Genomic DNA, 17,137 nt, shown 5'->3' with positions numbered 1-17,137 from the left:
TTCAGTTTCAGTTGTACTGGTAAAACATCAGTGAAGGTTACCAGGGAGAGCACGCTCTGGAACTTGCTGACTCATGACCAGTATGAGTTACTCAGCAAACTCACATTGTCATTGCAAAGCAGTTAAGCCTCTATTTCTAAGCCAAATCTGTATTTTACTAATACTCAGGTGCTTGCAGTCATTTTCAACAGCTTCAGCTAGGGCAGTTTCTCAGCTACCCTGAAGGTCCAGAGGGAAGAGTTCCCTTCTCAGCTCTGACTTGTTGGAACAGGACTTGCAGATCACAAGTGACACATCCTAGAGAACCAGAACGCTCTGAGAGGCTCCTCAGGTAACTCCTCAGCAGCTGCTGTAATGGGAACTTATTTGGTGTCTCAGTTTTAATGTGAGAGCCGTGGCAGAGGTGTAAAATGCTCCAGTGTACAGCCTGTGCTGAATGTTAAGGAACAGGAAAGCAAAGTCAGACCAGAACTGAGTCTTTCATCTAAACTGTAGCCATGCAGCAAACAATGCTGCCCCTGCAGCCGACAGCTCCATGTACTCAGTGGTCTCTTTCCCTGTCCAGGCAGAAAAGAACCTTTGGAAAATAAGTCCTGACAGCAAAGGAGAAACTGCTTCAGTTTTATTTATCTATAAAAATACCCAAACTTTAAAAACCCAGGGACACTAAACCACTACCCAGAGGAGGGCAGTGGTCTACATTACAGGCAGAGAAAGGGATTCAGCAGTGACATTTCCTCAGAGTTGTTTTAATTAATTCATACGCTTGTTAGGGACCTTGGTGATTACCCCATGGACCTGGGCGTCTCCTTTCTACCCGTGTCTCAGAGGGGTCTCAGTTTCTTCCTTTCAGGGAACCCTGGTGTCAGGGCTGGTGGGCTGCCCCCGCTGCTAGCACGGGGCCACCAGCCTGCGCTTCCGGATGCACTCCCAGATCCAGTTGGGAGACACGCGCTTCGCCTCGGGGTTCTCAGCAGTGTCCCCGATCACATGGGTGGCCGAGGCGGTGTCGAACTCCGGCACGAGGTCCCCGTCGTACGCGATGAAGTACCGCCGGATCCTGTCAAAGTCCTTCACAGAGGGTGACAGGTACAGCTTCACACCGGTGAATATGTCCAGCAGCATCTGTGTGGTGGGAAAGAGGAGAAGCACAGGTTGGGAAAGCACAGGAGACGGGTCTGGAAACCACACTGAATTCTTCGAGGCGTGAACGAGTCGGCTCACAGTGCCCAAGGTTATCATTCCACTCCCACACCTAATAACCCCAAATTGCTCTTTGCACCCCATTAACTCACACACAGGAGCAACACCCGGCCGGTTCCTCGGGAAGCCAGATGTTACAGCTAAGGGGAGTCATTACCCCATTATTCCCCTCAGCACTGACACCGATGTGGCCCAGTAAACATGATCCTAATGTCTTTGCCTTCACAAGCCTCTTAAAGTAGGAGAACATAACCACCCTGGGAAGGGGCTCGCTGTTTACGTCAGCGTAGCTACTCCAGGCTTATCAGGAAACTATAGCTCAGTGATTCTTAATCCACTCCTACAATTTGCTGCCCATTGGGCTAGAAAGGAAAGTTCTTTCCTTGACAGCTCCCAACTCTCCCACCTGCAGCGCTCGGGAAGAGCAGCTGCTCAGCAGTCGCAGTGCTGCATGGAGCAGGAGGTTGGTGGGTGAAGTGTTGGCCCCAGCATGACAAACCCAGTTACGTCAGCTCTACAGACAGGAAGATCTGCAGCCATCTACTTGCCTTACAAGGGGAGTGGCTGCTCCTGTTTCTGCCTTTACATTTCATTTTAATTTAGGGTGCTGCTAGAGGAAGATTTCAAAGACCTTCTAGCTAGAATGCCAAACAGACAGACAACTGAAGCTGCCTCAGCTTCCTCCCACCCCAGCCCGGTTGCTCTCCAGCTCTCTGTACCTTTTTTCCATTGTCTTCCATTTCAGATGCTTTTCGCTTCTCCCCTCGCTTCTCCTCTGCTTTCTGAGGGGATTTGATGACTGCTTTGCTTTCTAAAAACAAAAAGTTGTCTCATTTGTGCAGAACTGGTTGGGGGGGCGGGGGGGAGAAGAGCAAAGAGGGTGAAAAGGTTTTTCCTGCTTCTGGAAAAATCCATGAATTAGAATGTAACTAGTAAGACACGTTTTTCTACTGCAAATCGCTCAGGGCATCTTCCTGCCCTCATCTCTGGGCTGCTGCTGTTCAGCTTCCCTCCCTGCTGTCTGTCACCACCCTGCCTTATTGAGACTGCTCAGAACTTTGCTTCGAGTTATTCCCCAGTGACGAATGCTGGTGAGCAAACTCATTTCACAGCTTTGCAGTTTGCTACCTGGAGATCCCCTCTGGCCAGCAGCATGAATTTCATCCAAATGAAATGAAATGCCAGTTCGTGGCCAAAAACACCCAACCAAAGGGGCTGTGATCTGCAGGAGCTGAGGCAGCAGAGCTTTCAGATCAATGTTACACAGCCTGTGAAGGACAGGGAGCTAAGATTAAAAGGGACTGCAAGTCCCTGAGAAACCACTCCAAAGTAGAGCAGAACTGAGACTCTGCTAGGTTCAAGCTATCTGCTGCAAGCACTGTATCACCTCAGAGACCTTTCATTGCCTAAGTGAGCTGTTTGAGCACCAGCCTACAGAGCATCATCAGTGCTGTTCCCTGGCACACCTCAGAGCTGTGGGTATTCCATCCACACAGGGTAACACAGGCCAAACCAAGGGTCTTACCAGCTTTGCCCGTTAGCCCTGCTGTGCACAGGAAAGCTGCCACAGGATCTTCAAACGCTGACAGAAGCCAAACTGCCCCAGCCCCAGAGAACACACCCTGCAGCTCCTCTCCCTGGAAAGCACCATCTTACCTTCTGCCTTCTGGGCTTTGGCAGGTGACTTGCTTGGGGGAGTTTTAACAGTACTGTGTGGTGTGGAAGACCTGGAATTTCCTTCGTTCTCACCACTGCTCCCAGCTGTAGATTCATCTTCCTCTGTAGCAGCAACACTGAAATCAGCCTTCTCCTTGGACAGCTGGTACAGCTCCTGTCCCACCAGAAACAAAGCACTGGCTTCAGCCCCAGCAAAGCCTCCGATACCAGACATGACATACAATGCATCTGCTACTCTTGTTTCCCCTCAAAGTGTTTGCTCACATGCTTTTTCTTCCTAAACCTCTTGGTAGCCATCATCCTTTGCTCAAGCTCTCTGTGTTCTCAGAGCCTGAGGAAGGAATGATGCCATGGCACACACAGGGGATGCTCTGCCTGAAAGAGATTCACCTTCCCCAGCCCGCACAGGGAGCCAGGAAGACTGAGCTGCATGACTCCCTGCTTCCATCTGCTGGCAGTGCAAAGGACAGTGGCCGAGACCTGGCTGACAGCTGGGGGTGGCCACCATCACAGCTCCTGTGAGGGAAGCTGTGCGGGGTGGGGGCAGCCCCAGGGTCCTGCCACACTGCTGTTTGCCCCCGCACCCCGGTATGGGGTCAGCCGCCCCAAAGCCACTTCCCAGATGCCTCCCCCAATCTCAGCAATTAATGGGAGACCCGATGACCATCAAGGTACAAGAGAATAAAGGTCACCCTTTTCAGGGAGGAAATTCCTCTCCATGAAGGCTGTTAAAAGAGCCAATACAAGGAGCTGCCAGCACAGGTTTCCCTGCAAGCAGACAACACAGCAGCTCAGGAGACTCGAGGGGCCCCATGCAGAGTAAGTTTCACACCCAAATAACCCAGCAAGAGCCTAGAACAAACGGAAAACTTAACGTGCCATCCCAGGCAGCAGCACTTCACCACATACCCTGCTGTCCAACTCCCTCTGCACGCAGGCTGCTGTCAGAGGCTGCAGAAATGCAGCGTCCACTCACCTTGAGCTGCTGGAGGTTGGTGGCTGTCTGCCAGTCTTTGTCGTCTCGGATGCGGGTGCAGCGGGGGAAGCGGATGGAGATCCCGTCCGCGGTGTGCGCCTCGGCTTTAGAGAATTCGGCCCCCGTGATCTCCCACACCGGAGCTTTCTGAGCAGGGTTGGGAAGTCATGTCACACTTCTGTGCTGTCTCACCATACCTGTACTCCTCTACCCCACCACCACCCCTCCAGCACAGGTTCCAGACACACAAACTGACCTGCTTGGCCCAGAACAATTCCTATCTATATTCCAGCAAGTCAGAGCTCCTCCAGTAATATCTATAACCCCTTTCCACTCAGATACATGGCACAAAGAACACCAATCTATTTTCTAAACAGCAGCAACTTCTGGGTTACAGTTGTGCTTCAACCATTTAGAGTAAGTCAGATGTTTCGTGCCTTAAATTTAAAATACGTTCACTCCTGGAAGGGATTTAATGCACAAGAATATCTCCCAGGAGAGCTGCAGGTGTGATTTCTCCATGAAGCTCTTTCTTACCCTCAAACACACCTGCAAGATTCTGAGATCAAAACTTGCACTTAATTTCCTGTTCCAAGTGTGAAGAGAAAAACATGGAAACTTAAATCAAGTACAGTCAACTCCCCTATCAGGGCTGAAAAGCCAGTTAAATGACACTGTCAGCACGTACCTTTGGGTCTGGGACAATGAAGTCTGGGTAGTAGATTTTGTTAATCTTCAGCCACCTTGGGATTTTACTGGGATCCTATTAAAAGCACAAGAAGAAAATGATAGCACCTCTGATCACATATGAGCCTGCTGCTGCAAAAGAAGCCAGCAGATCTGCATCTAGGCATTATATTGCCTTTGCATGGATGAAACCTGCTTTGCCTGCAGTGTAAGGTGCACTGATCTGCAGCAGCTTCTCTCATCTACAGAATCACAGGAATTATCTGCAACACTGCCCTCACAGTCATTCCAGTAACACTTGCTCTAATTGTGATCCATATAAAAGTACCTTTTTAAAAAAAATAATTCTATAGCCTTGATGCAGATGGACTTCAGGGTGTCAAAGTTTAGCTCCCTGTTTGTCAAGTCTTGAAAAGTAACATTCTTCACCTAACAAGAAGTCTAAACCCCAGCATGCCAGGTTACCCAGCCACAAGGCAACAGTCCAACTCCAGCTTTTCCCACCTCCAGCCCCATCTAGTGATTGTTTTCACACCAGTGCCATTGCTCTCTTCTTCCCAATAAAACTTGTCTTAGCAGGAAAGAGATGCTGCCTGGCTTCCCACTCGGTGGGTGAACACAACTCTCCAGCAGAGCCTCACCTGGGGAGCTGGCTGCACCTACATCGCACTTGTGTCAGTCCTTTATCTGTTTAACTCTGACCCAGCCCTGTTCATTCCCAGCACAGCACTTCAACTCCACAGTTAGCTGACACCTCAGCAGCAGCTCAGGAGGAAGGCTTTTACCAAGCCCTTTGCTGAGTGTGCTGGAGACCCTCTCACCTTGCTGATCTTCACCATGTCCAGCTCTGTCTGCAGACGCGCCAAGGTGGCATCATCGTGGCCCCCACTACACTTGGTCACTGTGCACCACTTCTCACTCTTGGGGTCATAGCAGCCCATGAGGAAGATGGACATCATCCCACCTGCAGGAGGGGAGAGCAGGTGAAGCAAGGAACCAAACCCCTTCTCTTCTTGGGGACTGCCAGCTGAGCCCCAGCAAACAGCCTGGCAGCACTGGGCTGCTGTGGCAGCTGCTGACTGTTGCAGCCAGTGTCCTTCTGGTAGGACAGGAAAAAGGCTGAGTTTTCTGAACCAGCAGATATCTGACTTAAGCTAACTGCAGGGACATACCTTTGCTGCCTTGTCCATAGAAAGCTCCCAGCACCACCAGGTCTGCTGTGTCAGCCATGGCCCCCTCGTTCAGGTAGTCCTTTTTCACTTTCAGCCAGTGTCGTTTGCCTGGCTCATAATTACCCTGCACAAAACAAGGCCAGAAGCCCCAGTCAGAAAGCTCATCTGGTGGACAGCTGTCTCCTCAAACAGCCCGTGCTTTCATCCAGCACAGTGGTGCTCAGCATATGAGCAGCAACTTGGACTGGATGTCAGTGCTGATTTGAGGATGCTCAGCTCCACGTGCTTCATCCCCAGACCTCTGTATTCCCAAACTCCCAGCACACTAGTGAAGTGTCAATGTGAATCACCTTTATATCCTTCAACACCAGTCCTTCCAGCCCCTCCCGGATGACTCGTGTGATCATATCTGCCAGATCTGAAGCTTTCTGGAAAGGAAAAGAAAGGAATGGTGGTAGGCTCAAGGCTCAAAGGGCTGTGCTTTTCAGGCTTTCTCTGATGGGAACACAGGTGTGGATTTCCTGAACACCACTAGCTCAAGAAGCCTTGTGCCCAGCCAGAAGTAGAACCATTCTGACAGGCAGGGAAGGGCAGGATTTGCAGCCTTAATCATAGAAAAGGCCCCACCATTCTATGATTCTATGTTTAGTCTGGAGAAGAGGAGGCTGAGGGGAGACCTCATAACGGCCTAAAACTACCTGAAGGGAGGGTGCAGAGAGGTGGGCGATGGTCTCTCCAGCCAGGGCACAGGAGATGGGACAAGGGGCAATGGGCTCAAGCTGCCCCAGGGCAGGGTCAGAGCAGATGGGAGGGCAAAGTTCTTCCCTGGCAGAGTTGTGGGGCTGTGGCACAGGCTGCCCAGGGAGGGGTCTGAGTCCCCAGCCCTGGGGGTGTTTAACAGAGGGGAGATGAGGTGCTCAGGGATCTGGGTCAGCACAGGACAGGGACAGTTGGACTCGATGATCTTAAAGGGCTTTTCCAAGCTTGTGATTGTGTGAAGGAGCAGTGATGTGTCCCCAGGGCAAGCTGAGAGATCACCACGGCTCTGCACTCACCGTGACGTGCTTCATCTCCGAGAAGAGGATCCGGTTGGGAATCTCAACCATGTTGTCGTGGAGAAACTTCCGACGTTCACACAGCGGCCTGACAGGGAAACACACCAAGAGGCACTGAGAAGAGCTGTTTCCACTACTGAACGACTTCTCCAGAGCTCCAGAAAGGACAATCAGCTCTTACTTTCCACAGCAGAACAAAGATCCCCCCTTGCTGTTTGGTTTTAGAGGGTAAATGGTCTTAACAGCCAATACCAACGGCTCCCTCGGTGGTGGAAGCACAATCCAGCGAGTTCGTGCTGGGAAGCTGGTGTGGCTTCTCTGTGCCAGACACGTACCTGTCCATCAGGCTGATGTCATTGAAATAGATGCAGTCGAACACGAACAAGCAAACATTGGCATCTTGGAAAGCAGCTTTCTGAAAGACAAGTAAAGAGACATCCTGCAGCTGTAGCACGCAGCGCCACGGAGCTTTAGAAAAATAACAGACACAGAAGGTTGTATTTTTTATCTCCATAGTCTTTTAGTCATAAAAAGCTTGGGCTTCTTCTAAAAGACACAAATATTCTGAGAGTCAAGATTAGACTGAATGTGTCAAAGCACAAGTTAAGAAAATAAAAGCTGATGATTTCATAGTGACAGGGAAATAACCCCACAGATATTAATGACTTCAGGCAGTGCAACATCTGTCAGTACTGCTGCAACAAAGGACCAGAAAGTGTTCTAGACACAGCAGATTAACAGCTATGTCAAGTTAAAGCAGTTATGATTTAATTTTCCTTTTACTGCCTTTGACCTCACCACCATTCAGCCCAGACACAAGCACTGCGTAACATCCACGCAGCCTGAACACCCCCTGCCTCATCCCGGCCTCCCAGCCTGCCCTGTGCTCCAAACACAACAGAAAGATGGATTTTTAAATTTTTTTACCTTGTGCACCCCTAGAGTCCCAAAAGGAAGTGGCTTGCCAGTTTTGTTGTCGATCAGAAGCACTTCTGAATCCAGGATCATACTTTGCCCTCCAGGGAAAGCCTGGGGGATGAAGTCCTTAAAATGGGCCACCTTGGGAAAAAAATAAAGCCAAAGATGTTTACTGGCTGAAGAGAGTGACTTGCTCCAGTGTGGATGTTTTCACCACAAGTGTGTCTGAGGCACGTTAGGCACAGCTGCAGCAGCTTTACTTCTACCATGGCAGAGAGAGCACAGTCTCCAAACGGGTGTATTTGTTCAAACCCGACTTTCCTACGTCACCCAACTGGCATCAAGCCTCCCAAAGGCATCAGGAGGACTCCAAGGCAGACAGAGCTGAACTTCAGTTTCAGGCTCTTAATGTCCACCACAACTAAGGGCTGACAATTCTACTGAGTGCTGCTTTGCCGGGTTCCAGTATCTACAGAAATTAGGAAAGCAAGTCTACAAGAGAAGGTGTCTGTCTGGCCTATAGAAACCCCTGTGAAATTCAGTCACAGGGACAGAGCTCCTGGCACAACAGAGCAGACAGTTCCTAGGAGCTTACTTTATGTGGGAGGACAGGCTTGAGGCTCCTGCTGAAGTAGCTGAAGTGATCCCCGTTCTTGTGGACCTGCACGCGCTCGCCGTCGTACTTGATCTCCGCGTACATGCCGTTGGGGCACTTCTTCATGGCATACTCGATGGACTTGCAGGCTTCAGCCTTGGAAAGGTGGGGAGAGAGACAAGTTCCCAGCAGACTCAGGTGATGCATTTAAAAATAAAGCTCCTGAAACCTAGGGTCAGAAATGAACTACCGATTTCTCTGTAGATCTTTTTGTCTGGGGCTCTGGTACCCAGTGCAAGTTTCCCTTTTCTTAATTACTCATTTACTTAGTCATCTGCATACGCCCAGATAATTACAGCTTGTCAGTGCTTCTCTCCTCCTAATACTTAGGGGTGTAAGTACTGTCCCTTTTGCAGGAGTGTGGTTAGTAAATACTTAACTCTGATTTCTTCAAAGAAAACCCCAAGTGTCTGTGACTCTCTGACCCCACAGAAAGCTGACGCTCTTTCCAGAGAGAGGATCAGCTTCTGGGATGACAGCAGTCGAACAAAAAAGTCATTTTTGGGCTGCAAGCAAGTCAAGATTTTTGTTTGTGCAGCATCACTGAGGCTGCAAGTACTGAGTATGCTGAGTACAGAATCAGAGACTCACGAGGTTGGAAAAGACCTTTAAGATCGAGTCCAACTGTTCCTGTGCTGACCCACATCCCTGAGCACCTCATCCCCCTGGCTCTTAAGCACCCCCAGGGGTGGGGACTCAGCCCCTCCCTGGGCAGCCTGTGCCACAGCCCCACAGCTCTTTCAGTAAAAAATCTTTTCTAACATCTGCTCTGACCCTGGGTGCAGCTTGAGGCCATTTCCCCTTGTCCCATCCCCTGTCCCCTGGCTGAAGAACTGACCTCTCAGTAGGAAACACTTTATGCAACAGCTTTAAACATAAAAACAAGCACTGTGTGTTCACTGGCTCCTGCTGAACCCTGTCACTGAGCTGTGCCCTGGCTGTGAGGGTCCCCGGCAGTCCCTGGGACTCCTCGAAGCCCGCGAGCCGGGCAGCCGCCCTTACCAGCATGGGCTGCACAGGGGTCATCAGCGAGGCCTGCACGCTGAGGGTCCGCTTCAGACCCGGCGCCTTCTCAGCCTCCTGCTGGTTCTTCAGCACTCGCTCGACCACGTCCTGGAGGTTGCGCGAGGCTTTGAACGCCTCGTAGGCGTTGGGATCCAACGCATCCAACCTTTAGAACAGGAGAGGCAGGAAACACAGGTCAACCCCAGGTCTGCTGCCCCTGGCTAACGAGGCGAATGCCCACTGCTGGCTTCACCTCGCGCAGAAAGGTGAGACTCACACATGCTTCGCTCCAGCGTTCATCTTCAAGTCGTGCTTAATTAGCCTGATGATGCATTTCAGGTCGTTGCCCGTACATCTGAAACGTGAGAGGATTCAGGAGTGGCAGACATTTAACTCGACCACTTCCCAGTCACAATAAACTGATCCAGGCCCCTGTAAAAGGCCTTCCCTTCTGTAGGGTTTAAACGCAAAGAGGACACGTTACCAGTGACATCTTGGAGGCATGGGAGGATATATGAAAGGCCTCCTAGCTGCTTTATATCTGAATGCCAATATTGGTTCTGTCTCAGCGTTATGTACCTTCCAAAATTCACTTAAAGCATCAAGAGTGACAGAATCATTAAGGATGGAAGACCTCTAAGTTCATCAAGTCCAACCATCAACCCAACACCACCATGCCCACTAAACCATGTCCCAAAGTGCCACATCTAGATGCTTTTTGAACACCTCCTCCAGTGATGGGGACTCCTTCACTTCCCTGTACAGCCTGCACCACTGCCTGACCACTCTTTAAAGGGAAGAATTTTTTTCCTAATACCCAAACTGAACCTCTCCAGTGCAACCCGAGGCCATTTCCTCTCATCCTATTATTTGTTACTTGGGAGAACAGACTGCTCTTCACCTCACTACAACCTCCTTTGAGGTAGCTGTAGAAAGTGATCAGGTCTCTCCCCTCAGTCTCCTCTCCTCCAGGCTAAACAATCCCAGTTCCTGCAGCCACTCCTCATACAGCTTGCCTCAGATGAACACAAAGCAAGCCAGACCCAGAATCCCCCACATATCTAAATAGCTTGAAGGCTTCTCCCAACATACCTAAGAACAGACACTTAATTAGCAGCTGAGTCCCATTAAGGTAGCCCTGCAAGCTGCTTGTTTAGTAAGTGGCAGAACAATGTGCTGACAGGCAGGGATGACGTTCTCTGGCACGACAGGAGCTGTACACGTTTCTCCATCACTGGTCAGTAGTCAAGGTGTCTTCATCAAACCACTAACAGAGTAAACTGCAGAGGCTGATTGCTTCCCTTACCTGCGAGAGATATGCTGCAGCACACTTTGCTGGTCATCTTCCTTCGTCAGCTTGGACAGCTGGAGTAGGAATTCATCCACCTCTTGGATAGTCAGGAGACTTTTGGCTGCTGGAGGACAAGTCTTGCTCTGTTCGAAGAAGAGGCGGATAGTCTCGGAAACATCTCCCTGTCTCAAAAGGAACCACAACATAAGGGTATGGATCAGTGCTACAGCTAGAGAATGGGGACACTGATGGACATTCAGCATAGTTCCAGTGAGCAGGATAAAGAACAGGAACGATGCTGGGATTGCATGAAGGAATTTGAATCAAACATTCAAATAAAGCTGCCACGACAGAGGATAAAGCTTCTCAGCTGTTTCATTTGCAAAAAAGAAGGGTAAGTTATGGTACCAGTGTCATTTCATTGCTTTATTTTTCACTGCTCTAGCATCACAGACCCTTTAGTTCCTCAGCATGAATCCACCTGCAAATCCCAGGATCTGAAACAATCTAGTGATGTCACTAGAAGGCAGTATACACCAAGCCAGTAACCAGAGGTGGAAGAATTGGCTTCATTATCTAATTCACCCATTTTCTCCATCTTGCAATGAATCAGAAGTGTGCACAGTTAATTACCAACTCCTATGCACAGGAGTTAAATGCACACGTGTAAGCACTTGTAATTGTGTCAGCATAGCTTAATTATATGAATAAACTTAAGCCCACAGTACCAACCTGTTAATTGAATCAGTTCTAGATACATGATGTTACTGACAGAAGTCACGTAAAGCAGTTATGTAGGAATACACCAGACAAAGCACATGCAGCCCGACTTGCCTAGGGATTGTTAGTCCTGCTGGCTAAAGTTTAGCAGGTGAATTCATGTCTTGCTTTATGTTCAAACATTTTCTAAAGGTTCCAGATGGCAGAAAGTGCTATGAAAACTGCTAAAGCAAAGGAAAAATGAAAATCACCAACTCCCATCTTAACAGTCAAGCCAGCAATCTTTCAAACAGGAGTGAGAATAAAAAAGCCCTTCCACAATTTCCATACCAAGGGGCTGAACAGCAGAAATTCAGAGAACTGCTGTCTACACTCACCTGTTCCAGGTCTCGGACCATTTCTTCCTGGCTGCAGTTAAAAATCCTACTGAACAGCTTTACAATCTGCTTATCGTTCAAGTTATAAACGATTTTAATGACGCCTGGTAACAGCAACTTAATGGTCAGGTATACATCCCCATGAAAGCCATCTGGGAACAAAGCACAATTAGAAACTGTCACAAGTTATTTTCACCTGCAGACTCGGGGTGTTTGTGCCCACCAGCATGACCCTGGGGGGAAAAAACCCCACCAAAACACAGAGCTGGGCTTCCTCTTTCCACTATCCTGTTCTGCTTCACTGCAAAGGAGAATTCTTAGGGGAAAGACCTGCGATTGTCTTCTGAATCCCATCTCAGCACTGAGTTTGGTGGCACCTGCAAACCTTCCCCACAATCCCAGACTGAGCCATTCTCATCCGAATTCGTTGTTCAGATCAACAGTTCACCCTGCAAGCGTTACCTCCCTGGCTCACAAGTCATCACAGCACCCAGCTTTTACTCCCCCCTTGCTTCTGAAGCCAGGCTGGTTTTGAGAGGCCTCTCATGCACTGAGGATGCCAAGCAGGACTCGCACCTCCACCAGAGCCCTTCCTCAGGAAGTCCTGGATGATCTGTGTCTTCACGTTGTAGCTCGGCTTCTCCGCAACCATGGCACACAGCTTCCTGAACTCCCGCAGCAGGCAGTCCTTGTGCTTCGGGTCACACCTCTGGGCAGACAGGCTGGACTTGTGGGAAGAGTTTGCAGAGACATCTTCCGCGTTCTTTGGCTTGGCTGCATCAAACACATAGGAAGCTGCTTTACTCACTAGTTCAACACAGACCAAACCTTGAAGTTGAGGCCACCTCTGCTTGGCAAGCTGCAAAGGACAATCCCTGCAGCCTGGCAAAGCTTCAGAACTGAGGAGCAATCTCTGCCACACCAAAATTTGTGAATTTAAATTTCAATTACCATTTAAAACAAACTAAGTTTTCATCAGTTCTGCTCTTCACAGCACACCAGAATGTTCTGGACCTTACTTCTGCCAGATAAACACGGTTAAACCTTGGTGAAAAGGAATTCCTGCTGCAGGTGCTTCTGTTTGATTTCTCCTTTATAGGTCTTTGCCCTTCATAGCAACTTGCTTCCCCAAGGTAGCTTCTAAGCTGGGGAAAATGTCCCCACCCCTCTTGGGATATCATTACTCTGTATCTTCACAAATGGCCAGTGGACTACGACAGGAGTGGAGTGACAACAAGGTTACTGCATAACCTTTGTTTCTTTGGGACTACCAGAAAGTCAAACATCAGCTCTCTCAAGACTGACAGCCTGAGAAAGCACTAGCAACTTTCTGGCATACCAGTTTTTAATAAAGAAATTAAAACTAAACCACCTTGTAAATGCAAAACTACCACTGTGAGCCAAATTAAAACACCACTGGTGCGGCTATTAGAAGAGGATTTCCCAGAATCAGTTTTCAATCCCACCTGTGAAGCCAGAGAACTTCTTTGGTGATGGAGTGACAAGAGCCAGCGGATCTTTCGTGGTTAACTGTCCTGTGGCAGTCAGCTTAGCTTGGACAATCACCTTTTTCTTCGGTGTGCCTCCAGCCTTGGAATTCGCTTCTGTAAAACAGCAAGGTTCAAACCAGCAGTCAGAAATAAGATCCATGCATCTCTCAACATATATGCTGTATATGTAAGATATACAGCAGCAAACAAGTTCTAAAAGAGCTGGGGATGGAGGAGAAAAAGTCCATGTAATTTACTAAAGGCCATGAAGAAAAGCTGAAAATGGAAAATGACTGATGCTTGATTCCTCCTGGGATTTATCTGCTTGTGTCTGCACCTGAATGAAACCACCAGGACCGTCCCCATAGTTGCTTGTGACAAATTAAGAAACACTACTGCACAGGTGACTGTTACTTCCCTCCCCTGCAGAGCAGAGACAGGTCTGAGCAGCTCTGTCATTAGGTCATGCTACCACAGCAGTGAGGACGCTCGTGGTGGAGGCATGGCTGTGTGTCAGTGGGTGCCACGCCGTGGAAACGAGCAGTGCACAACACTGACCCAGGTGCTGCTGGCTTCTCACCTGAGATGTGCTTGTTGATCAATTCTTTCTCCCCATCTTGTAGCTCTTCCCACCCTTCCAGGTCTGTGATGTCTTCGATTCTCTTGGTGGTGGCCCGGGCTTTCTCCAGCTTCTCAAAGATGCACTTCACGTGGTACCACTCCTTCATATCCCCGCCGGACTCGGTGAAGGGGTTGGGAACGATCTTGCCGATGCGCACCATGCCCTTCACGATCTTCTCCTTGCACTTCTTGCAGCCGGCCGTGCCGCGCTTGGCGTAGTCCACGCAGTACCTCTGCTCCGCCATGTCCCCCGCAGCCGAGCCGGCGCGGCGGGGCCAGGCGCTCAGCGTCGGGCAGGAAGGGACAGCCCCGGCGCCGCCCTGGCCGCCGCCCGCAGGCGGGAGGGGCACACGCCGCAGCGGCAGCCGGTACGCGGGCCAGGCGGCGGCGAGGCCCGCCCGGCGCAGGCAGGGTCCCGGCGCGGAGACCTGCGTGTGCGGGGAGACAAACCCTGTGCCCCAGCCGAGCGCCCGGGCGGCCCGCGACAGCGCCCTGCTGCCCGCGGGCATCCGGGCTGCTCCGGGGAGCGCTGCGGGAGAGGAGACACTCAGCCACCCCCGGGCCCCGGGGCCCCTCGCCGCCTCCCGCAGCCCCAGCGGCCTCCATCGCCCCGGCCCTGCCCGCGGCCCTGCCCGCGCCGCCGCTGCTTTCCCGCCCCGTCCCCCCCCCCCCTCCCCTCCCCTCCCCTCCCCGACCCAACGGCAGCCTCCCGCCGCCACGGGCCCCCCGACCCCTTGCCCGCGAGGAGGAGGAGGAGGCGGCGGCCTCACCGAGATCCTCAGGGCGCCGCCATCCCGCCGGCGGCCCGACTCGCCGCAGCCCGCGCTTCAGGCCGGAGCCGCCGCCACCGCCGGGCCTTTAGCGGCGGCCAGCGGGCCTCCGTAGAGCAGGGCGCACGCGCGCTGCGCCGCGCCCCACCTCTTCCGCCCGAAAGTGGCGCCAGATCGTGCGCGTGCGCGCGGCGCGCCGGTGGGAGCCGTTGGCCACGCCCCTTTCCCCGCCTCGCGCAGGCACGTTCTGTCCCACCTCCGGCGGCGACGCCGCGCGGCTGCCACGTGGGTGGTCGCGTGGCGGCGGCGCGCTCTGCCCCGCGCGCCCGGCACGCGGGTGGTCGCGTGGCAGGTGCGCGCTCTGCCCCGCGCGCCCGGGCGCGAGGCGGCGCGAGGCGTTGCCGCCCCTGGTGTGAGGCGGCGCGAGGCGGCGCGAGGCGGTGTCTCCTCCGGCGTGAGGCGATGTGAGGCGGTCTGAGGCGGTGTGAGGCAATGTCCCTGCCGGGTGTGAGGCGGCGTGAGGCGGTGCCGCCCCCCGGCGTGAGGCGGCGTGAGGCGGCGTGAAGCGATGTCCCTGCCGGGCGCGAGGCGGTGTGAGGCGGTGCCCCTGCCGGGCGCGAGGCGGTGTCCCCTCCGGCGTGAGGCGATGTGAGGCGGTGTGAGGCGGTGCCGCCCCCGGCGTGAAGCGGTGTGAGGCGAGGTCCCTGCCGGGTGTGAGGCGGCGTGAGGCGGTGTCCCCTCCGGCGTGAGGCGGTGCCGCCCCCCGGCGTGAGGCGGTGTGAGGCGGTGTCCCCTCCGGCGTGAGGCGATGCTTCCCGGGGCGGTCCTTCGAGAGCCCCGCGCGGTGCCTCCGCGCCTGGCCTCACCGGCCTCTCCCTCTGAGGGTGCCGCGCCTCCTCGGAGCGGGCCCGAAGCGCAGCTGTATCAGCCGGCTTTGGAAACTGGCTCTGCGGGAGCGCTGCCTGGTGTTCCCCACTGCGTGGAGCCGGCCCCGTGAGGGTGCGGTGCGGTGTGTGCGCAGGTTTCAGGCCCTGTTACCTCGCCCCCGAAACAGGCCCGCCAGGGGCGCTGAACGTGTCTGCGCGCCTGAGGTGCCGGCCTGTCGCCTGGCCTGGAATCATCCCCCTGAACGCCTGACGCTGTGTGTGTTCCGGCCCTGAGACGCTGCCGTGTCAGCCCAGCCCCTTGACAGCAGCCCTTCATCCCAGTGCAGTGGGCTCATGGCTGCAATGCACAGCTTGCCGGCTCTCTCCTGGCGGTGGCCGTCCCTGTTTCTCTCTGAAAGTGCTGTTGCACCGTGCCAGGAGGCTGCTGAAGAAGCTGGAGAGGATGCTGTACACATCACCAGGCTTCCTGCCTTCATCTTGGGAAAGGTACCTACAACCACGTAGGCTGCTGTGGCTGGGCTGTCCCTCACCTGATTTGTTACACCGCAGAGCATGAGGCATAAGGTTCAGAATTTGCTTCACCAGACACGTGTCTGTCGTCTTGGTGGCCTCCAGCTAGTTTCAAGGCAAGCTACAGGCAGTACATCAAAGCTCAGCTACACAAACCACCCTACTTGGAGCTGTGGATGAGTATAACAACTACGTCTGGTCACAAAACAGGGATGGAGCCCAGGGGATAAGCATTTCTGATCAATAAGATCTGGCTGTAAAGCAGTCAGTCCACAGTACTTCGCAGTACTTCACGTTGCAATGCCTGGCTTTTGGACAATGCATTCAATCCATGATCTCAGAACAGTAACACACCCTGTGTTCCTCATGGCCCAGAAGTGATGGAAACCCTAAAACGAAGTAAAAACCAAGCACCCCTGACCAAATCTGACTGGGGCTTTGAGTCACTGAAAAGGACTTGCAGAAGGATTCATGGAGTTCACAAAAGACTTCTTGACTGCTATTGACTTGAAGTGGAAGGCGTCCAGACAACACTACCCTTGAGTTTTAAGATGCTGAACAAAAGGCTGTATGCATTCAGCTCCGAGACCGTGCATTTGACAGACCTGGATTAAAGGTATGTGTGCAGGATTAATGTGGTTACATTTGTAATCATTGAAATTGCTTTGAAAGAATGTACCATTGCAAATTTATTTACAGAACCAGCAGTGACGGGTGCAACAGTTTGCATTAACAGTGGCCTCTTGTAGGGGAAGAAAATGGTAAAATCCAGGAAAAGGCATGGATGGTAAACTGTTCAGACAGAGCTTGCTGGGAGCACAGTGCAGTGTTCACAGCATCCCCTTTGGGGAGATCTCTCATTCGTTGTGTGTTTGAGAAAACACACTGGTTAAACACCCCTGGTAGAAGAGATGGAAGGATGGGCTCAGGGGCTGACACTGCAGTGCATCGTTACTGGGTTTAAATAAGGCAGCTGAGCAACCTCTCAGTGGAGGGATTCACTTCCCTGCTTTTACTGTCTAGAAGGCAGCAACATGATCTATACTAGGCTGCGTCTATAATCAGTAGAGGAACCTGCAGAGGGCATTTCAGAGGCTGGAGTTGGGGTGAGATGAATTGTCTT

The 17,137-nt window shown here is 52.2% G+C and overlaps 1 protein-coding gene across 2 annotated transcripts; it reads right to left on the bottom strand.

Moving 5' to 3' along the window:
* Positions 1-607: 607 nt before the first annotated feature.
* LIG3 (DNA ligase 3) lies at positions 608-14,712 on the bottom strand. 2 transcript variants are annotated; one of them, XM_084272936.1, is made up of 20 exons: positions 14,618-14,712; positions 13,807-14,376; positions 13,203-13,340; positions 12,313-12,510; positions 11,737-11,888; positions 10,655-10,821; positions 9,626-9,703; positions 9,346-9,514; positions 8,284-8,439; positions 7,698-7,829; positions 7,106-7,185; positions 6,771-6,858; positions 6,066-6,143; positions 5,716-5,839; positions 5,365-5,507; positions 4,545-4,619; positions 3,857-4,003; positions 2,860-3,034; positions 1,923-2,014; positions 608-1,125 (listed from the first exon to the last, which is right to left on the bottom strand). In XM_084272936.1, the coding sequence occupies exons 2-20, from the start codon at positions 14,354-14,356 to the stop codon at positions 892-894; spliced, it is 2,976 nt and encodes a 991-aa protein (XP_084129062.1). In that variant the 5' UTR covers positions 14,357-14,376; positions 14,618-14,712; the 3' UTR covers positions 608-891. The 2 variants fall into 2 exon arrangements, with proteins under 2 accessions (XP_084129062.1, XP_084129063.1); XM_084272937.1 differs by having other exon boundaries at positions 13,807-14,275; positions 14,618-14,710.
* Positions 14,713-17,137: the final 2,425 nt, after the last annotated feature.

The sequence above is a fragment of the Gallinula chloropus genome (genome assembly GCF_964237585.1).
Source record: "Gallinula chloropus genome assembly, chromosome: 19".
Lineage (NCBI taxonomy): Eukaryota > Metazoa > Chordata > Aves > Gruiformes > Rallidae > Gallinula > Gallinula chloropus.
The sequence above is the reverse complement of the archived record's forward strand: the minus strand, read 5'-3'. Positions and strand labels throughout refer to the sequence as shown.

Excerpts from the sequence above, each read along its gene's own strand:
- LIG3 (XM_084272936.1), bottom strand. The coding sequence starts at position 14,356 with ATGCCCGCGGGCAGCAGGGCGCTGTCGCGGGCCGCCCGGGCGCTCGGC. Across the intron at positions 9,515-9,625 it reads AACGCTGGAGCGAAGCATGT|GTTGGATGCGTTGGATCCCA; the intron begins GTGAGTCTCACC and ends CCTGTTCTAAAG. Across the intron at positions 7,186-7,697 it reads GGACTCTAGGGGTGCACAAG|AAAGCTGCTTTCCAAGATGC; the intron begins GTAAAAAAATTT and ends CTTGTCTTTCAG.